The 24090-nt window shown below is 39.1% G+C and overlaps 1 protein-coding gene across 3 annotated transcripts in view; it reads right to left on the reverse strand.

The window, feature by feature from the left end:
* Positions 1-247: 247 nt before the first annotated feature.
* Positions 248-24090, reverse strand: part of SLC41A2 (solute carrier family 41 member 2) — a 67998-nt gene continuing 44155 nt past the window's right edge. For all 3 annotated transcript variants that reach the window (XM_084880128.1, XM_084880126.1, XM_084880127.1), the window contains exons 8-11: positions 21142-21221; positions 19709-19840; positions 18611-18759; positions 248-3707 (exon numbers count right to left, since the gene is read on the reverse strand). In XM_084880128.1, the coding sequence (XP_084736254.1) occupies positions 3522-3707; positions 18611-18759; positions 19709-19840; positions 21142-21221 (547 nt within the window). In that variant the 3' untranslated portion in view covers positions 248-3521. The remainder of the gene's footprint in view (positions 3708-18610; positions 18760-19708; positions 19841-21141; positions 21222-24090) is intronic.

The following is a 24090-nucleotide window of genomic DNA, read 5'->3' on the forward strand; positions in this document are numbered from 1 at the left end:
ACCACAGCTGTCCAGTCATGATGAAGGTGGTAGGGGAGGATGTATGGATTGATGAACATGGGAATCTAAGCTGCAAAGTGAGAAGAGTGCATAAAAAAGAGAAAAAAAGTGACAAAGCAATAGATTGGAGATTGAGGTATGGTCAAAGCCAATACATTATGCTCATACATACAAGATATATACATAGATCGCCCCACTCTCTTCTGGGCACACATGTAGTTTATTAAAAAATATACATACAATAGGATGGGTATTTCTTCAATTTTATTCTTATTTGGGTTTACAACAATTCAAGGAAGGAAGATGCCCATAATAAATGGGTAGACTACCATACCACAGATATATTATATGGCAAAGAAGCCCAAATACTGAAAGACTTTTTAAAATGTATTTCATTTGGCTACATCACAGATAGTCTCGATGCGGAATTTTGATGCCTTCCAGAAGATACATTACCCTAAGTTCCCATTTTATCATGTTCTGAGAAATGAGTTTTTAAAGAAAAAAAAAATGGTTGGTAACCAAGAATAAAAAATGTTTTAAAAAAAATTATCTGTGCGTAAATAAAGTGCCTGGTAGATTAGTGAAAGGAAGAAGTTTGGAAAGCAGGAGTTTTTATATTGTATAAAAATACTGTGAATTCACATTATTCAAGACTGATAAATTATTTTTGTGGGTAAATAGGTCATCTTAGCATTTGCATATTTATCTAAAGGCTTTCAGAAAACAGTAAAATGTTTCAGAGGAATCTACATCCCTCTTATAAATTAATCCAGTTAATTGATGACTGATTTTTTCCATGTTTGTTTATTTTTTATCATATGCCTTTTAGACATTTTGTTGCTGCAACCAAGGTTGAGAAAGGAGCTATAAGTCAGTCATCCTAGTTCTTTCTCATTGTCTACCTAGAATGACTGCACCTGGGAAGGGTGGTAGCAATGAAATGTTCTATGGAATAAGGCATTGTTCTTTTTATTCTACCGTTTTTATTTATCTGTGTTTTCCTGGGGCTTAGGAACATGAATAATTCACAGTTGGTACACTGACCAGCAAGACACATTACATGGAGGTCTCCCTGCCTGAAATCTAAAAGCAGCAGCAATGCTCTGTGCTATGGCCAGCCCTGCGTCTCCACTGCTCTCCTCCTGGGGAATCAGGAAGGTGCTCCTGGTGCATTTGGGGGGGAGGGGGAGAGGGTCATAGGAAGAGTACTGGCTCAGGAGATTGGACACCTTGTTTTTAGTCACAATCTGGTCACTTCGCAGCCAGGTAAATGTAGCTTCTCTGAGTTTCTGTTTCTTTTGCTATAATACAGAGAAAGAAAGACCTACCTGGCCTATGTCACAGGTACTGTCAATGTACTACGGTTGTTGATAAATGCTTTTAAAATGTGGTTTCCTGGCCCTGGCTAATGTGGTTCAGTTGGTTGGACGTACACCAAAAGGTGGTGGGTTTGACTCCGAGTTAGGGCACATACTTAGTTGCGGGTTCAAGCAACCAATTGATGTTTCTCTCTCACATCGATGTTTCTTTCTCTCTCTGTCTCTCTTCCTTCCTCTCTCTAAAAATCAATCTTTAAAACAATGTGGCTTGCTGTTTACTATTTTATATTAAAAAATCAAAATATAAACCATTGGGAAAATACATAAATGCTTATGAATCACATGGTGCAAATGTAAACAAGTAATTTACCAGTACTTTACAATAAAATCAAATAAATTATTTATGGATTTTTTTAAAAAATAAAAGTCTTTGCAGATAAATATTCATCAGCTTAATCATTCTTTCTTTCATAAGAACGATCACTATGAGACATTATAACTCTCCAAAGGAGAAATTCTATAATTCGTTCAGTTCCCTGCCTTAGAAGCTTCATTATAAGGCAGAAGAATGGAATAATTAAAGTTTTAAAATAAGCAAAAATATATAGCTCTAAACCACAGTCCCCTTATTTTAAAGAGTTTAATAGGAACACTTTCCCCAATATATTTATAAACAACCTACTGTTTCTATAGTATTAACACTAACTCACAACTAAACCATGAAGATCAAAGCTAATGTGCATTTTTCTTCCCTTTATCAACTAAATTATTAGATATCTGATGGTCTTAAAAATGAACTATATGTGATAGAAAAATGCTTACCTATTGAATAACTAAGTGTTTGGAATATAGACCAGAGGTTAGAAACTGTTTGAGATTCAGCAGTGTAAAAATGAATCTGTACAAACAGATAAAATGTGCAGGCATGAGCAACCACTGAAGTAACCCACTACGTAACTTCTCTTTTAAAATGGTGTGCCTAAAAATAGCAACAGACTTCTTCAGAAGAACAAATTAATCACCTGCCCCTTCTAAATCCCACATATTAAGTGACACAGTGGTTTTAATAAGAAACAATTACAACGTAGATAAGAAATACTAAATTCTGGACAGTAACAATTGTTTTAATAAGAAACAATTACAACGTAGATAAGAAATACTAAATTCTGGACAGTACTTTTGTTATTTGGTCCAAAATTTTTGGACCAAATAACAAAAGTATGTCAATAAAGTGTATTTAAGAATAACTACCATATAATGCTAACATTATAACAGCACTAGGATTTTTGCTATAAACAAGCCAAGATTCGGTTGTCCATCGAAAATCTCTCTCTCTCTCTCTCTCTTCTCTCTCTCTCTCTCTCTCTCTCTCTCTCTCTCTCTCTCTCTCTCACACACACACACACACACACACACACACACACACACACACACACTTTCTCATCTCTACAAATGCAGCTTGGATTGTCTCCTGTTCTTGACTATTAAGTCTTCTGAAAAATATCAACATTCTTTCAACAAGCTAATGATCAAAAATGACCCGTTGCTTTCATGAAAGATCTCTCAAGGTCATTCCGTGTTCCAAGGGCAGCTGCCAAGGACTTGCAGAGATGAAACTGAATTAGCATTGGCACAGGGAAATTCATAGCAGCAGGTCAGAGTCCACTTGTCTTATGCTCAGCAGGACCTATTTAGGTCAGGTGAGGAGTAAGGAATTGGCAAATGGTTCCCGTCTAGCAGAGAGGTGGGGATAGTTGAAAACTACTGAAAGCGTGGTTGGGCCCCTTTCGTTTTATGATATGCTCTGCGGTAGGCACCACACATCCGCGAGACAAGAGAGGTTAAAGTAGAACTCTCCTCTAAACTGGCATTATGAGTTAAACAATAATCAAGTACATTTCTGCTGTGTCTGTGGTTTTTAAAATGATTCACTGTAAACATCCTATAGGCTTGTTTCTACTTAATTAACTTCGGAGATTGAGCTTGATTCTATGTCTGTGTGAAATTAGCATAAATACTGTTCATTCTGGTTCGACACAACTTCCTTTAGAAAAATGTTAAGGCCATTTAATGGAATCAGGGCCAACGGCACAGTGCCCTGACTGAAGTCACACGACTGATTGAAGATTTCTGAAAAAGCCATTGGCGGTCATCTTGCCTTTTCCGTCTCGGTAACTTGAGAGCAGTTTGTAGGATTGATTAGTCTCCGACATCTCCATCTCGATCTCCAATAAGCCAAAGGAAATGAAAACTTAAGGCTAGTAACGCTGTCCCAAGCAGGTCCCCCAGAGCTGTTAGATAGGGGATGGAGAAACTGTCGGGGTCCTTTCCCTTCCTCCAGAAGTGACGGACCATCCAGTCAGCGATCCACAGCAAGGTGAACACCTACAAGAGAACACCAGCCATTACTCCTGGCACCCGGACATTCCCGGCCTGGCGAACACGACCATGAGTCTAAACTACTGCTTGCTGAAAGTTAACGGCACGCATCTGAGCATCATGCTTGAAAAGAAGAAATAGCTCGCTGACAGGAAGATTTTCCTTCCACAAGAATACATTTCATGTATTTCTATGATAAAATTATTCAACATTTCACATGTATCTTCTCTTTTTCTTCTAGCCTCCCAATTATCATAACCATCCATATAGTTAATAGAATTGTGCAACTGCCAAATCATCGGTTTGTTTCAACTTTTTTCTATATGATAATCCTGTGATGAAGGAAGACCATACATGAAGAATATAAAAATGGCAATTAGGAATCATTTAACATTTGATATGCAGGTATATTGATTGAAATAAAGATGGAGAACTGACCATTCATTTATTACTAGTGACCCGTTGTGTAAAATTACCCAAGACCCGGGACCACCCCCCGCCCCCCCTCCCATGCCATGGGACTGCCCCAAGTCCCGGATTCCCGCCCTGTGTGGCTGGCGCACCAGGTCATGGCCCCAAGTCCTGGAGTGCCACCCTGATGCCCTCCCTTACAGAAGGTAAGAGCATTGAGGAATGACCTGTCTATATACACTGAGTGGCCATATTATTATGATCTCTGAACGCATAATAATCTGGCCACTCAGTATACATACTATATAATAAAAGGCTAATATGCAAATTGTCCCCTCGAAGCAGGCAGGCCGGCCAACCACCCATGTCATCTCCCCCTGGCCAGGCTGGCTGGACCCCACCAATGCACAAATTCATTGCAGGCCGCCACACACACACACACACACACACACACACACACACACACACTCTGAGTGGCCAGATTATTATGCATTCAGAGATCGTAATAATCTGGCCACTCAGTGTAAATAAAGATTTAGACAGAGTCAAGATATCTTAAAGGACTATTCAAATATTAAGGTAATGAGTGTGTTTTCTAGGATATCAAGTATACAGGGGTGGGCAAAAGGAGGTTTACAGTTGAGCACACAGATAAACACAGCTTATTCTTGTATTATGATTCATTTTTTTGTAGTATTTATTTGTGTTACAACTATAAACCTACTTTTGTGCATCCCTGGGAAAAGGCCTCTGTGATGCTTTGAGTTTGGGGATCAGATAAACAGGTTGGTCTTTTTGATCCATTTACAGTGGAAGGATTCTGTGATTTTCAAACTCCTGAAGGTAAAAGGGACTTAGGATTAGAGAGGTTAACATTCCCTGGTTAGGGACAAGCCAGCAGGTAAAGTGGATTACTTAAGAGCACTTTTCTAGCCCTAGCGGTTTGGCTCAGTGTTTTCTTGGAATATTGTGAATAAGGAATTATTTAAATTGGCATTAAGTATCAGGTACTTTTTAACGCAACATGTCTTACTCTAAAACTAAATGATTATTTCAGAAATGCATGCTTTTCACAGTGAAAACACCTTGAAAATCAAACTAAGAGTAAGCTGTGTTTTCTCTCACATCATCTGTTTGTTTTTTATGAATATGCATAACCTTTTAGAGGTAAATAGACCTTCGGGAAAGGCAATTTTGTAGCCCCAGCTAACTATGCACTCTCTAGCTGTGTTGAATAAATATGTAAATTACAAGAATATACATTTGCTCTGGACAATAGTGGTTCTCTTGGCCAGCACCTCCTCTGAGCTAGAATCAGCATCCCCAGGTGCTAGCCTCCCCTCTATGCCCAGCTAACCGCCAGTGACAAACAGCTTTGTGTACTGTGTGAAGGAAGATGATTTCTTTGGGAGAGGACTGCTTGGAAATATGAAACAAATAAACACCAGAAAGAGCTCTTTAGCACAGTTCTTCCCGACCCCTAACTTACAAAGGCTGAATTCATTTCCCCTATAAAAATATGCTTCCCTAATCCAGTTTCCAGACTGGAAACTTTATGCACTAACATCTAATATTTAAATGTCTGTTAAGAAGCATGTAGGATTACCAGTCAACAGGAAGTCAATCTCCTGATATTCAGACAAAAGCATCCTTGCTTTGGTCTGAACTGTGCTTGCGAGGTGGCAGGTGGGGGAAGGTGAGACAAGAGGGACCTTACTTGGAGAAGGAGTCCATGATATTCACCAAGCTGCCCAAGGGGCCCGTGGCACAAAAATAGTTAAGACCTTCTGTCCAAAAGAAACCCTCAGAAAGAGTTCAAGGAATTACGTATTCATAGCCTTGATTTTTAATAGAAAAACACTACTAATAACCTAAAAGGCCAATAGAAGAAGAATGGGTAAATGGGTAAATTATGGAATATTCATACAATAGAATATTATATTGCACACTTCCCTGCAACCCCCTCTAAGATCAGGAGTCTGCTCTGCTTAGAGGCATTTTGTCTGATCCCAGCATAACTTCTTTACAATAGCAATGAATTCAACTGTGTCTTTTTATTCCTGATACTGAATGAGGGTTTCATCATCTTCTGACATCTTTAAGCATCCCTTTTAATGAATGCAAACATGTCTCATTTTAATACATTTCCCTAGGTGGCACAAAAACAATGTAGATTAGTTTTGTTAGTCAGAACTAACGTGGCTATTTAGTTTTCAAATTAAAAAGTCATATGGTGCTAAATATTTACTTTTTAAAATAACTAAAAATTTTAAGTTATAGAATCATTCAGGCCAGTACTTTGGGAGGGAAGATTCTGGGTCACAATCAACCAAAATTTTATGCTGAAAAATTTGAGGAATGTTTTTCCCCCCCATTAGCACTTGCACACAGCTACGCCGTAAGATTATTTTGTAGGTGCTGTGAAAATTCCTCTAAGTCATGTCTGCCATCTCAGCAGGGACATCCTATCCCACGCACTAGAAAGAGATGGCTCAGCTCCCCTGGTCCTATCTTCTCCTTATTCCGACTTGCCAGGCTGAAAAGAGCTCCGCTCCTCAATGACGTGCTCCACGGGATGCAGGATGCTGTGCCTCTAATGAGGCAGGACAGTCACTGCATCTTCTGTAGAGAACCGCCTGGAGCCCAAGCATGCCGCTCTAGCGAATTAATAATAGGAAACTGTCTCAATCCTAAGACCCTACAATCTAAGCTATAATAGCATAATCACACTATTATATCACCTAAATGCAATCACATAGCTAAAAAGTAATCTTCAAAAAATTCACCTAGTATTTCAATTTCCTACTTTAAGGTAACCATATTAACCAACTCCCAAAGTTAAAGTAGGTATTTTTACAAACAGTAAAAAAAAAAAAAAAAGTATTAGAATTGTAAATCCTCCCCTCATGTTTCCTTTATCATTCTCTTCACACTTTTCTTTCAACCCAAGCTATCAAACAGAAACCAATTAGGAGACAGAAGCAGAGCAGTCAGACAGAAAGAATAAAGAGATCCCTGCTTTCCAGCTGGAATCTGGCAGATTTAAATCCTGAGGAGCGGAAAAAAAAGAATGTGAGTGAGGTCAGGCAGACTGTTAAAGCCCCCTAGTTGGTCAGCTCTTTCCTTTCAGATGCCATCTGGGAATTGGATTTGGTTAAGTATCGAAATATAAAAGATATAATCACACCATTTCATGAGGACCTACTGTGTGTCAGGTATTTATAACTACCATGCAAAGAGAAATCATTGTCCTCATTTAACAAGCATGAGCAAGACGACCCCAAAGAATGAAGTAACATCCCCAAAAAGGCCAAGCCAACAAGGCTAAGCTGCCTTGCTAGGCTACTGGGCGCTTATTCTGGGATTCCACTTACAGACATGTTGCCCCCACATAACTGCATTCTTCCTTATTTAGAAGAATGACTCCAAGGAATGCGGTATCAGAGGCATGGTAGGGATTCTTAATGCTAGAATCCACATGGTCTAATCTTCTCACTGACACCGTAAGAGACTCAATGCCCAGTAATCCACAGCTATGATGACTATGATAAAATAATGAAACAATAATAGCACTTCAGATGCATTATCTCTTTTTTTCCTTATAAAACCCCCTGAGGTAGGTCTATTCTTAGTCTCCTTTTACAGATGAGAAAACAGTCCCTGAGAGGTTACCTTGCCCAAACTGCCACAGATGGTGAGTGGCAGCAAGCAGAGCCCAAGCCCTGACGTACTATCCCCAGTGCGTCAAAGGAAATGTATCAGAGCTCTCAGGTTTGCTGGGAGTGGGAAAGCATTGAAAATTATCATTCTACAGAATAAGCTACACTCTTCATTCTGGTCTTCAAACCTTTTATGATCTTTTCCATTTTATTTTCTATCACTTCCTTTGACAAGCCATGTGCTCCAGAAATTCTATCTCTCTATATAAAACCCTAATATGCAAAGTGTCCCCTTGGGAGTTCAACCAGGAGACCGGGAATTGGATAGCTCACTATGACATGCACTGACCACCAAGGGGTGGCGCAGAGTGAAGGAAGGCCCCAGCTGGCAGCCAGAGGCCCCCATCAGCACTGATCGCTGGCCAGGCCTAAGACCTTACCCATGCACAAATTGCATGCACCAGGCCTCTAGCTTTCTATAAATACCCTGCATTTTCTCATTTACTTAAGGCTACTCCCTTCTGTTGAGATGGCATTTTCTAAGAATGCCACAAACTCTCAAGCACTACAAAACGTCCCTGTCCCCAAAGAAAGCAGCTCTCCCCAGACTGAGCTTCCACAGCACTCTGTCCTCCTCCTGTCAGGACATGTTTATGTCCTTGACCAGGTCCCTACTTGACTCCAGTAGACATCATTTTTGTGCAAACTCTATGAAAAGATCTAATGAAACCAAAGGCACCGCTTCCAGCCTACAGAAGTTGCCATCCTGAAAACCATGACCCTCACTGAGGGCTAAACAAAGTGCCCAAGCTATTCTTGTAAACACAGGAGGGTAGACTGGAGCCAGACTCCATCGCGCGTCTGGATCTGGGTAACTCACTTAACTTCTCTCCACGCCAAAATGCCACGTCTGTGTTGGGGACGCATAGTAAAACTTACCTCCTGGGTGGTTGTGAGACTCAGCCAGGTCCTACCTGCAAAGTGACTAGAACAATGCACGGTTCACAATAAATGCTCCACAAACAGTTGCTATGACAATGTTTGAAATCTGTATGAATGCAGATGAAAAGTGGTGCAGATCACCAAATCTTAAGAAAAGAACTGTCAGAGATGACAATCTTTCAGAAAGAACAACTTTAGGTGATAAGGAGGAAAACTGGCTCATGTAGAAGAGAACCAGTATTCTTTTCCTCTGAAAAGTCATGGATCAAAAGGAGATACAACTGATCCCAACAAAGCAACCAGGTGAATCAAGGCAGAACAAGCTGATTATAGACTTCCGGGGAGATTACAGAGGTAGCGGATCACAGAGTACACCTGGGAACCCGAGGGAGTCTGCTGTAGGCCAAACAAACTTAAAAATAGATAGCTTCTAAATGTAAAAACAGGCCAATTCAGAATGATCTCTTTAGACTTGGAACATAATTTTTCAGGAAAACAATGTTTTATGTGTTGCCTGGGTTCTCTGGCTAACCATCAAAGGCAACTTAATATTACTTTAGTAGTAATTAAGGGTTTTAACATTAACATACTGGATTAGTTACCAGATTATTTTTATTTTAACACATATTACTAACACGTACAACAATACTTAGCAACAAATCCTATTTATTATGGGAGTGGGAATTCACAAAACCATACGTTATGAATGCAGGAGGGGATTTGCATGACAGCAAGGGCCACTATACTTCCTGGTGTGCCCAGGATAGTAAGGGTTCATACTTGTTGCCCTAATATTTTTTAATATAAACGTATTTTTAAATGTATTTTTAATTAATTTCAGAGAGGAAGAGAAAGGAAGAGAGAGACAGAAACATCGATGATGAGAGAATCATTGATCGGCTGCCCCCCTGGGGATGGAGATTGCAACCCGGGCATGTGCTCTGCTAGGGAATCAAACCTCGACCTCCTGGTTCATGCATAAGTTGATGCTCAACCACTGAGCCATACTGGCCAGGCTGTTGTTTTAATTATTAACAGCTCCCTTTCATTCTCAAGTGTCCTGGTTTGGATGAAAATCACATGGTTACCTTAGTGATACTCACCCTTAAAATATTATACAAGTGAGGAAAGTAAGCCACAGGACGACGCTGTGACTTAGCCGAAGTCCTAGAGCTGAGTGACCAGAATTAGAACCCAGAAAAGGTTGTTCCTAGTCCAGGAGTCTCCCTATCATCCTGCCCAGACTCTCCAGGAACAAGACAAGGGTGACGCCTGGCATGGGGAGCCAGCAGTACACGGCACGTGTGGAGTCTATGGGAGGAAGTCTCAGGCCCTCCCCGGGGACTTGATGGGGTCAGGAACTGAAAGCTGAGAGATTCAGGGGATCCTGCTTACGTACCCCCTTTCCGTTTCCACTGTGCCCACTTGTGGCTTCTTGTCCACCACCCCTGCACCGATACGGGACAGACGATGGGGGAAATAAGGACTTCTGTTTTGGCCGTGTTGGGTTTGGGATACCAGTTTGGGAGACAGCGGTGAAAGGGTGGTGTCTGGAGCTCAGGACACTCGTCACAAGAACGAGAAGAGAGCTGCACAGCCGGGGCACACAGCCAGAGCCTCGGGAGGGTGAGCGGCGTGGAGACGGACTGCCCTCGGGCACTGAATAACCTGCCGCAATAATGAGGAGGAAAATAATGATGCCGAGGACAATAACGAGGATATACCGCAGCTCCGCCATTATTGGAAACTTAGGATGTTCCAGGAACTCCACCAAGCACTTTACACACATTAGCTTATCCTCTGAGGCCAGAGAGGTTATGAAACTCAACTAAGGACTCAAAATAAGTAACAGAGCAGAAATGCGAACTCCGGCCTCACTCCAGACAGCGCGGATCTTTCTCCGACGTGCTGCGCACTGGGGTCTTATTTTCCCTCGTCTTTGCTCTGTATGTGATGACAGATAGTCTGGCTTATAGCTATTTATCTTCTGTGGTAACATTAATTTTTATGTTTTCATAATTAAAATAATTCCATGGAACCATGTGACTGTGACTTCAGAAGATGTTGTCAATGCCTGTTATTTATTTTTCAATGACACTTTTGTCGATGCTTCTTTTAGCAAGTATGTAGACCATATTTCTGCCCCAAGCATGTTCTACTAGAGGAGAAATGGAAGATGTTTGCTCTTAATTTGCACTGTTTGTATCGTGGCCATGTTCCTATTACAAACCACATGTTTTAAAACGACCATGAACTGTTATTTGGAAAACAGAAAACACTTCTTAGAAATCCATTAATCTGTATTAACCAATCCCCTATTTCATTACTCAGGGCATTCATTGTCTCGTTTAAAGTGGGCTTGGGATTGCTGAGAACAAATTTTTCTTGAGAGTACAAACCTGTTGGGAAACATGAGATGGTGCAATTTACACGTAAGCATAAAATTCAACAAGTATTGCTTAGTGATAAAATTTGAGGAGGCATCTGTTTTTAAAATTATATTAATAAAAATTATAAGTGTTATTATTTTGTCAAGAGTAGTTTCCAGCTGAAACCGGTTTGGCTCAGTGGATAGAACGTCGGCCTGCGGACTGAAAGGTCCCAGGTTCGATTCCGGTCAAAGGCATGTACCTTGGTTGCGGGCATATCCCCGATGGGGGTGTGCAGGAGGCAGCTGGTCGATGTTTCTCTCATTGATGTTTCTAGCTCTCTATCCTTCTCCCTTTCTCTCTGTGGAAAATCAATAAAATACGTTTAAAAAAGAAAAGACAAAAAAAAGAGTAGTTTCCAGTAACCATATTTTTACTACATGACCCTGCTCCCTGGCAATGCCCCCTGGACTAGGAATGGCTACGGAGCCCAGATTGAACCATTCATATCTGATCTTTCACAGGTGAAATGACGTGAAGAAGCAGGCTACTGTCCCCATGAATGAAAGGCATGCAAAGATGGGGACTTTTGCCCCAGAAGTGCAATGCAGACTTCAGAGGAAGGATCCAGTGAAGACGGAAGCTTATGCATCTGAAAGGAGTCTGTGAGTTACGATGGGGAGGCCAAATGTTTTCCAGATCTCCATCTCTGTCACCCCCAAAAGGAAGAAGTGTCTTCCCCACCCCCGCTCCACTTCCACATCTAGTTTATGTGTCTTGGTAAATTCCCATTTTTGTGTAAGCAAGTGCCAGAAGGTTTCTGTGACTTGAATTCCAAAGAGCATTAAGATATCCATTATTTTGCATTATATATATATATAAACACTTGGATGTTTGTTTTATTATGATGATAAATGAATTTTTATTTGCTATGTTAACAATAAATTCAAGAATTATTTTTTTAAAGTTTCATATATTGATATATTGTTATTAATTCAACTTTCTTATCAGCTATAATCTATACTCCAATCTCACCCAAAAAAAGATTTTAAAGAATGAAAGCCAGGCACAAGCATGGAGTTTGATTCTGAAGTGACAGGGGAAGAAGATTCTAAGGAGGTAAGTCTTAGGCTCTTTCGTGCATTTAATTTTAATCTCCCACAAGTAAGAGAGGATCTTAAGTGGCAGGGACAATATCTCCCGTTTCTTTTGTACAGTGATAGCACAATACTTGGAAGACTATATGTACTCTATAGTTGATGAAATGTTGATAGTTATAATTCTCAACTGTACATATTGAAAATTTGTTAAAAGAAACATTTTGTCTCTCCCACATGAGAAAAAACACACATATATGCCAGGAGCGATGGTTTTCTATAACCAAAGTTTCACAGTGAGTCTCTCATAGAACTTGGTGCTACTAGAATTCTGTAGACTTCGTTGTAATCTAATTTTCTGTAGGAAACCATCAGTAGCTAAAATAGGCAACTAAAAATTTCATTTAGAGATGGTATGCATTGTTTGCCAATTTTATTAAACACTTTGTTGGAATACAATAGGCATCTAGGGCTAGAAAAGTCTCATTGTTCTTTTCCTATTTAGAGTTTTTAGCAGAAAAAAAAAGTCAACATACTCCATCTTTTGGCCTCTTGTAGGGTATGTGACCCAAGCTCTATGTTAGGATGTAAAAAAGGCCTTTCTTTTTCTTTGCTGTAACCTTCCACAATTTATGAGAAGCACCTGCTATCATAATTAAAGACCAAGATTATTAGCTCCTCTGGTTCAAAATGCCTCTCTGTTCAAACTGAGGGATAAGATAAGCTACTCTCAGGATAAGATACGCTACATACATACCCCTCCTCCCTGCTGGTTTACAACCCAGGGATAATTAGTAAAAAGTTGTGTGTCTCTCCCCTCCTCCCCCATTCCTCTTCAAACAAGCCTCTTTTGAATTCTTCAGTCCTTTTGCTCTAAGAATGTTTTACAGACTTTGGAAAAGTACTGATAAGACACCTCCCCAGGATATCTGCCCGAACTGTCTCCTAAAGAACTAACAAAGACAATCCCCCAGATGTCTGCTCAATTTCACCTAGCAATAGCAGTAGCCCCAAAATCGCCCTCCTTTCCTTGTCCAGGGCTTTAAAAGAAAGAGCAGCTTTTTTTGTTCTTTGCCTTTTGTATTGATTAGCAATGCACTGGCCCTTTCCCTCCCGGGAAAGTAAAAATAAACTTTCTTTCTGCATCTATCTCTTCTTTTAGTTGTGAATTCTTCACAGCCTGTCACTGTTCCCGCCCCCCCCCCCCAAAAAAAAAAAAACCCAAACATTCTATGCTTTTGACTTTTCACAAAGGAAGGCTTTCTAATACAAAGGGAAACAAGTAGGGGCTTTAAATAAACTAGGAAAACGAATCACAATGTACCGCTGTTCCTTCTTGGGTAGACAGATTGCCAGTCTGTGTTTGGTTGATAGTTATCTTTGACCCTTCTCAGGTTTATTACGCAGTCAAGGTACTACATCCTTGAAAAAGACAGCAGGGGATAAGGCAAGAATGCATTAGAGACAGAAAACTCTGAAGAAGATACTCCCTTCTGTGCATCTTATTATAGAAGGAAACTCAGCAAGGTCCATCACAGCCTGGAATTCCATATTATGCTTTTGATTTCACAAACTAGCAGGTTTTAAGCAGTCAGTGGAGCACCTCAATGAGGAAGATATGAAGGCAAAGGAAATCACTGCTTGGAGAGAAAGAACCCAGGTGCCCCTAAGTTTGTAGAAAAAAGTACCCTCTGGTTCTAGCACATCAAAGTTGTAGGTTCAATGGGCTAATTTGATGTAGATGAAAAATTGTGTTCTAAGGTCAACAATTATACCTTAACCACAGCTAGCAGCCTCATAAATGCTCGCTAATGACACAAAAGGTATAATGGGCAATATAAGATGGTGAGTTTGGTGCCAACCCATCCCTATTCTTGAAAAAAAAATAGCATGTAACGTGATTGATCAGGTACTATTGATAAATATGAATGCCATTCACACATTATTCTGGCCTTGACATATTTCAACTACTCTGATTGCTCTTGGGCACTGGACAAGAACATGAATGAGAGAATAATCCATCATATCTACTATCCGTGGTTCAATGGCCTTAATATCACAATACAAAGGCACATTTGTTAGGTCCCTTTTAATTGCAAGACCCATAATAAATACCTGAACAACATAATTTGCGACATAATGGAGTCAGTGTGTAAATAAGACACAAACTAAACCATTCCAAGTCCAAAACAATTTCAAACTCAAATGGACTTTCTACGTTTCACTTGACAGAAGAACTGGCCATAGGACTAAAATTAGAAAACTCATATACTCTGAAAAGCTCCTATACTAAAGTAACTTTTACAGAAAAATTCAAACATACACAAAAATAGACAGAATAGCACAAATCCAATACCAAGCTCATGTACCACCACTTATTTTCATCAATTATCAACTCATGACCAATTCTGCTTTATCTATATCCCTAGATATCAAGTCATTTTTTCCCCTTAAACATTCTAGTAAATCCTTACAATTTTGACTGAACATTGATAACAGTTCAGTGAAGTTTTGTGTTTTATGTTCATTGCCTTTTATTTTAAACTAGAGGCCTAGTGCATAAAAATTCATGCACTAGCTGGGGGGCCCCTCAGCCTGGCCTGCCCCCTCTCACAGTCTGGGAAACCTCAGGGGTGGGAGGCGACCCAGCGATCAAGGGAAGGCAACACCCCATCACACCTCTGCTGTTGCCACTGCTGGCAGCGCAAGCCTTAGAGGGCCCTGGTTACCTGAGCCTCGGGAAACCCTGGGTGGCTGGGCAGCTACCATCTGAGGCTTTCCTGCACCTCAGGCTGGACCTGGATGGCTGGGGGGCTAAGGGAACTGGGGGACTCTGGAGGTAGGAGTGCAGAGCAGCAGGGCCCACCTGGGGATTGGGCACTGCCATCTTTGGGACGGGGCAGTCAATTAGCATATTCTCTCCTTATTGGCTGTGGGTTCCACCATCTTTAAGGGGGTAACAGTCAATTAACATATTCCCTCCCTGTTGGCAGTGGGAACCATCATCTTTGAAGGAAGGGCAGTCAATTAGCATATTTCCTCCATATTGGATGTGGGCGTCACCATCTTCACAATGGTGTGAGGGTCAATTAGCATGTTCCCTCTTTATTAGATAGAATATGTATATCTGTGTAAGAGAAGAAACTAGTGTTTACTGAAAGCAAGGAGAAAATTTAGATTTTTCTCTGTGTGTGTGTGTGTGTGGTTTTGTTTTGTTTTGTTTTGTGGAATATCTAGGACCTAATTGTAGATGTAAATTTTCCCCCCATCCTTCTACTGAAGGAAGAGAGAGAGCTGACAAAATATAGTCATTCCGTTTAACAAACATTCACTGAGCAATAGGGATGGGGCTAGATGCTGGAGATGTAAAAAATGAGTAAAACAAAGAGCCTTTCTCTAGAATGAGTGAGACAGACACATAAGAACAAGAAACAAATGTCAAATCAATCCATGAGGCAAAGAGGTAGAGTTATAAATAGGAACACGTTCTAAAAATGGCATGTTTATCAACAGACCACTGAATAGCCTCTGAATATGTCCCAGGGGATGAGGAGAACATAAATTATAATAAATGACCATATCTTATAAAGCAATAAAGGTAGCCAGCAGTAAAAAGGCATTTGAAATAACTTTGTTCTTACTGAACAGTGGGAAAATATTACTCCCCTGGTAGGTAGTTGCTTTTTCTTCCAAGCTCTGACAGCAAGTTATGTGTAACTGTTCCCATAGTTTGGTATATTATACTAGAGGCCCATTGCATGGAATTTTTGCACGGGTAGGGTCCCTAGTGGCTACTGATTGCTGTCCAGGCCTTCCTTCATCCCCCACTCTCTCCCTGGTGGTCAGTGTACATCATAGCAAGTGATCAAATTCCCAGTCAGTTGAACTCCCAAGGAGACACTTCGCATAGAGAGGCTTTTATATAGAGAGATTATGATATTTTATTAATTATAATTATTTGTTCATGTAGTGGTCTTCCCTCCAGACTATGAGTCCTTGAGGATAGGGTATAAATTTATTCATCCTGGGATTTAAAACCCACCCCTGCATCTACTAGAATGAAGGTTTATTGAATAAGTGAGTGAATTATTTACAGGTGACTTTTAATAAAATATACAGCACTAAAACTATAGAAAAGTTAAAATATCAATTAAGTCATAAGGGTTCTTGGTATCCTGATAATAGATTCTAGTCCCCCTTGCCTGGCGTTTAAAGCCTTTCCATCTACATTTTCCCTAATCTATCCCTTTAACCTTATCTCATCTATTCTCTTCTCTTAAGTTCTATAATATATATGAACTACTTTCTCTTTCTTTCATAAGCTCTGTGCTTTTTCATCTCCAAGCTTTTACTCAGTAATCTCTAAAGTTTTAAATTATGTAGCCCTTTCAGTATAAAATATTTGAGCATACTTAACACCGTGCAAATATAGTATGCTTATTACAAAATAATCATAAAATAGAAAAAAAATATTTTAAGCAAATGAGGAAAAACATATAGACATTTAAATCTTTCTTTCCATACACGATGCATTACTTCACATATGCTTCCCTTTGAAAATTACTGATTTACATATAAAGAAGAAATCTCAGATAGTCTTTGTGAAAATTAACTGAAACAAAACATATAAAGCACTTAACAGCATTGGTTATATTGGAAACACTGTAAATACCAGTTAATTTCCTTAACATCATTAGCATCACACAGTTTCCTTCTCCTGGAATAGTGTCCACAAACCTATCTTCTAGCCTCACTCCTGTATGTCAAACCCCTGGAGGCCAAATTCAAATGTTATCTCTCCAAAGAATTATTTGAATGCATTCCTTAAGGGGTCAGGATTTCTCAGTGTAGGAAGTACCTGATCCTATAGAGCTTAGCAAGAAGCCATGACTAAGAAATCAAAATAAAGCTAGAACCATTGGAAAAAATTAAGAACAATTTATAAAATAAAGGATACAAATGGAAAAAATATGTGATTATTAATCCCAATAAAAAAATACACAAAAGAAAATATAATCACAGTATATTACCTGGCTCAATAGTAAACAATGTTTAGATAGCCCTAATAATAGGAATACTGACTACTAATTTGACAAAAACTTGTAATATAACTATATGGGAAAGATAGGACATCTCTGAGATTAATTTTAAAAAAAACCTAGAAATTTAGGCACATTACTTTAAAACATACAGTTAACTACCAGAAGAAATAGCTAAAATATTTCAAAGTGACTATCTTAGAAATGCTTGAAAGGTAGAACCCTTTAGAACTATTTAATCTTAAAATTCTGTACATTATATTGATCACACATTTTGAAAATAAAATTTTCTTCAATTTTAAAATCAATAGCCTTCCATATGAAATAAAGATGGCAAGCTAAGCACATGCATTCACCTCTACTCTCTCCAATAACTTCAGTAACACAGCAGTGAAAAGTTTTACAAAGCCCAGAAATCTCCCATAGAAAGGAAAAGAAGATAAAGAAACAGAGAATAAGAAAAGATAAGAAGTTTAATGCAAAAGTCCCAGCAAGCAATTAAGATTCCAGAAAAAGAGAGACAATCACCAAAGAAGCTATTCAAAAAAGTTTCCTACAACAGAATCACGTGATTTTTTACATTGAAAAGGTTGAACTATGCTCAACAAAACAGTCCAAATACCAGGGCACATCAACATAAAATTCGGGAGCAATGGGAGAAAGAGAAGATCTTGCCAGCCTCCAGGGAGATAACAGTAGATTTGTACAATGAAATCAGCCATGAGAATGGCATCTGCTGTTCTTCTCAACGTTAATGGGAAAAATTAACAGTCAAGGAAGTATTTCCTTTCTGTTTCCTAAAAGAAACAGAATTCTATATCCAGTTAACCTATTGATGTAAAGAAAGAAAAAAGAAAAAAAAAAAAAGTGGCTCAGTGGTGGAGCATTGACCTATGAACCAGGAGGTCATGGTTTGATTCCGGTCAGGGCACATGCCCGGGTTCCATTCTCGGTCTCCTGTGTGGGGCATACAGGAAGCAGCCGAAATTAATTCTCTCTCGTCGTTGATGTTTCTATATTTCTCTCCCTTCCTCTCTGAAATCAATAAAGAAAAAAATATTTTTTCAAGGCATTTTACAAGAATGCAAAGGCTCAAAATATGTACTCTGTTGCACTCTTTCTTAGAAATCTATTAGATGATGTAGTCATATAAAAGGAGAATAAAAAACAAAAAGACATGGGATCCAGGAAACAGGAAATCCAAAGGTTCTATTGATCAATCAGATCATATTAAAACAGGTCTTGAGTTATTAGTTTTAAGATCAAATCGTTATGAAGACAGTAAGTTGATTTTTTAAATGTTAAAATATTCCATGCCTTTAGGTTTACAGGTAGTTATATGTTTACATCAATTTGAGCATAAAAGAGATTACAAGAGGTTTTACTTCTTACCTGTAACACAGCAGCAAATAAGTATACTACTACGAAGATTACAGTTAGAGAAGTATGGCCACTTTTCATCAGATGGATCGTGTAGAGGAAAATTAAGTGTCCGGGAATCACTAAAAGCAGGAGAACTTGAGCAGACTTGTGATTTACTCCTGTGATGTAAAATGCAAACATTGTTAAAACAAAATCACATTTTGGTTAATAGGTCAGTTATTGAAATTTGAGGATTACTTTTTAGTTACGATACCACATAGCATCACATAAAACTCAACTGCTAAAAATAAATGTGTTGAAATTTGGGGATTACCTTTTAGTTACTGCATCACTTAAAATGTAATGGCTAAAAATAAATTTCTTTGGAATTCTCACTAAGTTATATGTTAATTAAACAAAATGTGGTTGATCAAAATTTGCTATGAAGAACACTGGTCAAACTTTATGCAAAAACAGAGGAAAGACCAAAGAAAAAATATAAAGCTCCTACGGCACTGAAATGTTTTCATTTTGCTTTTCCTTTAGAGTTCTTCCTCTGATATCACAGGCTGGGCATCTCTGATCCTCATTCAAAAGTCACAATTACATTTATTTTCATCAGAAAAAGAAAATGACAAGGATCGTGAGGCTTAAATTGTTGTTTTCGTGTTTTGTACTCACATGCCTGGTTGGCATAAATAAAGCACGTTTCTGGTAACTGAGGTTATCAGCCCTCATTCCGTTTATCTGGGATCAAATGCCTCCATTGAGAAGGCCAAAAAGATCACTCCCGGAAAGACAGTCTACCTGTCTCCCTAAATCACCTAGCGATGTTTGCTTATACCCACGAGGTTCCTCTTTCCAACTCAATAACACGATATCCCAGAGAAAGGGATAAAAGAGAAAAATCATACAGAGCTCCTCAACAACTGCAGAACTGATACAAATGATTTTTACTCACTGAGACTTAGTGAACGAAATCTGTCCTAATTAAGAGCTATTTAGCACTCAGAAATAACCAAGTTGTGCAACACTCACAAAATACGTATCCAGCAAAGGTTGCCCGCCTCGCCTCACAGAGAGGAAAAGTTCCTGAAATGAAATAGGTAAAAACCCACAAGCACATACCTGAACCAAAAAACGTCCTAAATGGGTAGTAGCAGCCTTTGCGCTCATCGGGCAGTTCTCCTGGGATGCTGTGCAAGTGGAGGTACGTAGAAATCCTGCTCGCCTGGATGGCCACCAAATTGCCACCAATCCCTGGAACACAGCAAAACAGAGTGGGTAGCCTCATATTGTAAACAACCTGCATAAATTCAGCCAGCTGCAGGCCTCTCTATGTCACGCCCTGGGCCAATGAAACAGAATAAAAAGCTCTTCTGAGACGTGGATTTATTTAAGTGGAGGTAGATATTCCAAAGGCATGAAAAACGTTGTGATAAAACATTATTTTTCCAAATCTGACTTTCTGTCTGGTCTGAAAGCAGACCAAAATAAGTACTTTTTAAAAGTTACTATCAATCCCAAGATATAAAACAAGGTTTTTAAGATGTATCATGTTTATCATCTTCATGAGAGAGAACGTATGCTAGATTTATTCAAAAGACAAGGCTAGATACTTTTCTTCTCAGGTTACTGAAGAAATCTGTATACGGCACTAAAAAAAAAAAAAAAAACCTCAAGAAAGTCATCTTTTAATCTAGATTATCTTCTCATATGCTCTGCACATTCTAAAGCTATATAAAAATTTAATGTAGAGTAGAAATTTTAGGTATAATTTGGATCTTGGAGAACTTACCTTCATAATAAAATGTTTTCTTATACATAATAAAAAATAATTTATGCTAGATGTGTAGTATATCCTGTGACATATTTTCCCCAGGCAGAATTACTTTTTAAATTACTATAATATATTCACTTGGGCTATACTTAAATCCAATTTAATGAGAGCCAGACCAAAACCCAGAAGGACTGGATTAAAATTATCTTATTAAACAGAATCCATAGAAAAATCCCTGTGAACTGAAGTACTGTAATTCCCATTTTATAGATAAGAAAAAACATTAGGCAGATTTTAAAAGGATAAGCAGAAGACTGATTGATTTCTTTTCTTTTTCTTTTTAATTTTTATTGAATTTACCGTGGGGGATGACAGATTTTCATGGATTCAAGTGACTCAAGCAACTGAGTCAAACTAAGCTAACTCTAATTTGTCCATGAAAATTGATAGGAGCGGGTGTAAAACAACACAATGGATAGCAGATACAGCCCAAATATCCAGAACTGAAATAGCATATTTTGCCTCACTACCCTTAAAAATCAGGTATGCCTGACTCTCACACTTTTATCAGTGATAAGATTAAGAAACAGTTCTTTACAAAAATGTGTTCTGCATGTTGAAAAAGGTAATGTCATTTCCACTCTGAGCAGCAACTGGGGTTGGAGAGAGAATGAATGGATGGAACAGACAGGCCTCTTTAAATCAGAGCCTAAGGTTCCTATTGGCATTTAAGAGCACAGAAAGACTTGATATCGTTATGAATAGTATATCTAATCCTTACCATTAATAACTGGTGTGTAAACAACAATTCCAACCAAGTTTGGATCGGATACAGTTGTGTCCAGAATAAGGCCTCCAATGCTGAAAGGTACAAAATCATATAATTTAGGGAAGAGGAAAGGAAATGTAGTAATTTGAAGCTGTACTTTATTAACAAACCCCTACTTTTAAAGATAAAATGATTAGCCTGAGCCTGGCTGGTGTCGCTCAGTGGTTGAATGTCAATCCAGGAAGAAAAAGGTCACTGGTTTGATTCCTGGTCAAGGCATATGCCCAGGTTTCGGGCTTTCTCCCCAGTAGGGGACATGCAGGAGGCAGCCAATGATGAGGTTTCTCTCCCATCGATGTTTATATCTCTCTATTGCTCTCTTTTCCTCTCTCTCTAAATATCAATAAGAACGTATTTTTAAAAAGAGATTGTATGTTTGTTTGTTTTTTAAATATATCTTATTGATTTTTTACAGAGAGGAAGAGAGAGGGATAGAGAGTTAGAAACATCAATGAGAGAGAAACATAGATCAGCTGCCTCCTGCACACTCCCTAGTGGGTATGTGCCTGCAACCAAGGTACATGCCCTTGACTAGAATCGAACCTGGGACACTTGAGTCCTCAGGCTAATGCTCTATCCACTGAACAAAACTGGTTAGGGCAAGAGATTGTTTTAAAAAAATTAAAAAACTAGACACTAAAAAATAGATAAAATATATCCAAGGTAAAAATCAATGTCAACACAAATGTTGAAAATAAAACATAATATAAGCTGTAGCCCCACATTTCAGGGCTCTCTTTGTGATCTCCAAGATAAATTACTTATAAAAAGGAAAGTATATACTTTAAATGCATATACAATGAACACTTGCAGAAAAACATTTAAAAATATTTGTTGCCCAGGTATTAAAACTTGTTATAGAAAATATAAGTAGAAAGAAGCAAATAAAAATCAACCATAGTTACATCATTCAGAGTTATACTGTTAGCATGCTAGTAAATGCTCTCCCAGACATTTTAAAACGTGTTTATGTTTAAAAATAAAAACTTGAATTGTAAAAGTATTTTCCTTCACTTTTATTATATTTTATTTCTAGCATGCCCTAGCTGGTTTGGTTCAGTAGACAGAGCGTTGGCCTGCAGACTGAAGGGTCCTGGGTTCAATTCCGGTCAAGGGCACATGCTCAGGTTGCAGGCTCCTCTCTGGTCTGGGCCCTGGTCGGGCGCATACAGGAGGCAACCAATCGATGAGTCTTTCCCACACCGATGTTTTTCTGTCATTCCCTCTCGCTTCCAGTCTCCCTAAAAATCAATGGAACAATATCCTCGGGTGAAGATAAATGAGCATTATTTAAAAAGTGAAAGCACCACAAAGCTTATGAAATAGTCCCTGATCCCACCCCCTAGATCCTGCCTTCCACTAGCAATTCTTTTCAACAGTGTTAGTTGCTTCTTCTGACATTTAATTCTGTATTTCTAAATAACACATTTTCCCTACTATTTCCTGACTTACAATTTCAAACATTTCCCTAACGGCATCCACTGTGGCAGATGGAGGGTTTAATCTCACTCCTCCCTCTTCACTTCAGTCCCTTCACAATTCTCTTCCTCTCACTACCCTGACAGTCTGGTTATCATTTTTGGTGAAACATTTAGGGTTTATTTTATTATAACAATGGGATCATAACTCACAACTGAAATACACAGCATCTTGTTAGGTTCCTCACTTGTACTGTTAGCTTTGTCTCAGATTTTTCTTAAAATTTTTAGCTGCTTATTACTAATTCAGCCTCAAATGTGTAGCAAAGTTAATGACATGCCCCTGATTACAGTCAAGCTCATCCAACAGGTAATCAATCGATTCCACTGTCTTTCTTCTTGGAGATGTTGCTCCTGAAACCCACTGTTCTCCCGACACCTGGACAGCTGCTCTCTGGGCCTGGTGCACGGCTGTCATCCCTACCTACCCTTCAGTCGACCCACGAGGAGGCCTCGTCTATGACTGTGACCAGCTCCCTCCCAGCATTGCACAGGATCCTGTTTCCTGAATCCTCCCGGAAAAAAAAAAAAAAAAACAACCTACATTACAGAAAAACAAACCTATCCTCATTTCTAAGTCGTCTTATATCTTACTTCCTTACTTTGATAAAATTGTCTTTTGTCAACTTTTATATGAGAGGGCATAAGGGAAAGAACTATATTGAAATCCTGTGTGTCTGAAAACTTCCTGAATCTGTCCTTATGTTTGGTTGATACTGAGGCCATACTTTATGTTCACAAAATGATCCCTCGGAACTTTGAAGGACTCACTTCTGATTCCCAATCCTTTACATGCAACTCGCTTTTATTCTGGAAGCTTGGGGATTTGTGACGACGTGCTTTGGTTTGGGTCCCTCCTACTCCAACTCATTGCGCTAGACCCGCCAGGGGCCCTGTCACTCAGGAAGCCCATGTTCTTCAGTTCTGGGAATTCCCTTATGTTATTTATTTGATAATTTCCTGTCCTTACTGTTTTGCCTCCAGTTGTCTACCTCTTTGTTCTCTGTTCTACTTTCCAGGATGGTTCTACCTTCTATCTATTCTACTGATTTTGTTTCTGCTATTTGTGTATTTCCGAATACCAAGAGCTCTTCCTGTTTGTTTGTTGTTGTTGTTTTTAAACCCTCCCCTGAAATCATTCTGTTCTTACAGAATTGTGGATGCCACCACTTCGCTTGTTTTCCTGAGGACATTGGAGATAGTTTTTTTGAGGTTTTTCAACTCTCTCTAGACTTTCTTTGAGTACCATTTTTTGTCTCCATCTTTCCTGTTAGAAGCCTTAATCAAATGTCTGGTGAAGGGCTAGTCTCCCCCTCCTGACAGGGCCCGGGAAAGCACAACTGGAGGTCTGTGTGCCTGGGCAGAGCTGGTCAGCAGGTGGGCCTCACTGACCAATGGCCAGGCGGGCATGCAGCTCCTTCAC

Source organism: Pipistrellus hanaki (assembly GCF_964339955.1).
Source record: "Pipistrellus hanaki genome assembly, chromosome: 3".
In the NCBI taxonomy this organism is placed as follows: Eukaryota; Metazoa; Chordata; class Mammalia; order Chiroptera; family Vespertilionidae; genus Pipistrellus; species Pipistrellus hanaki.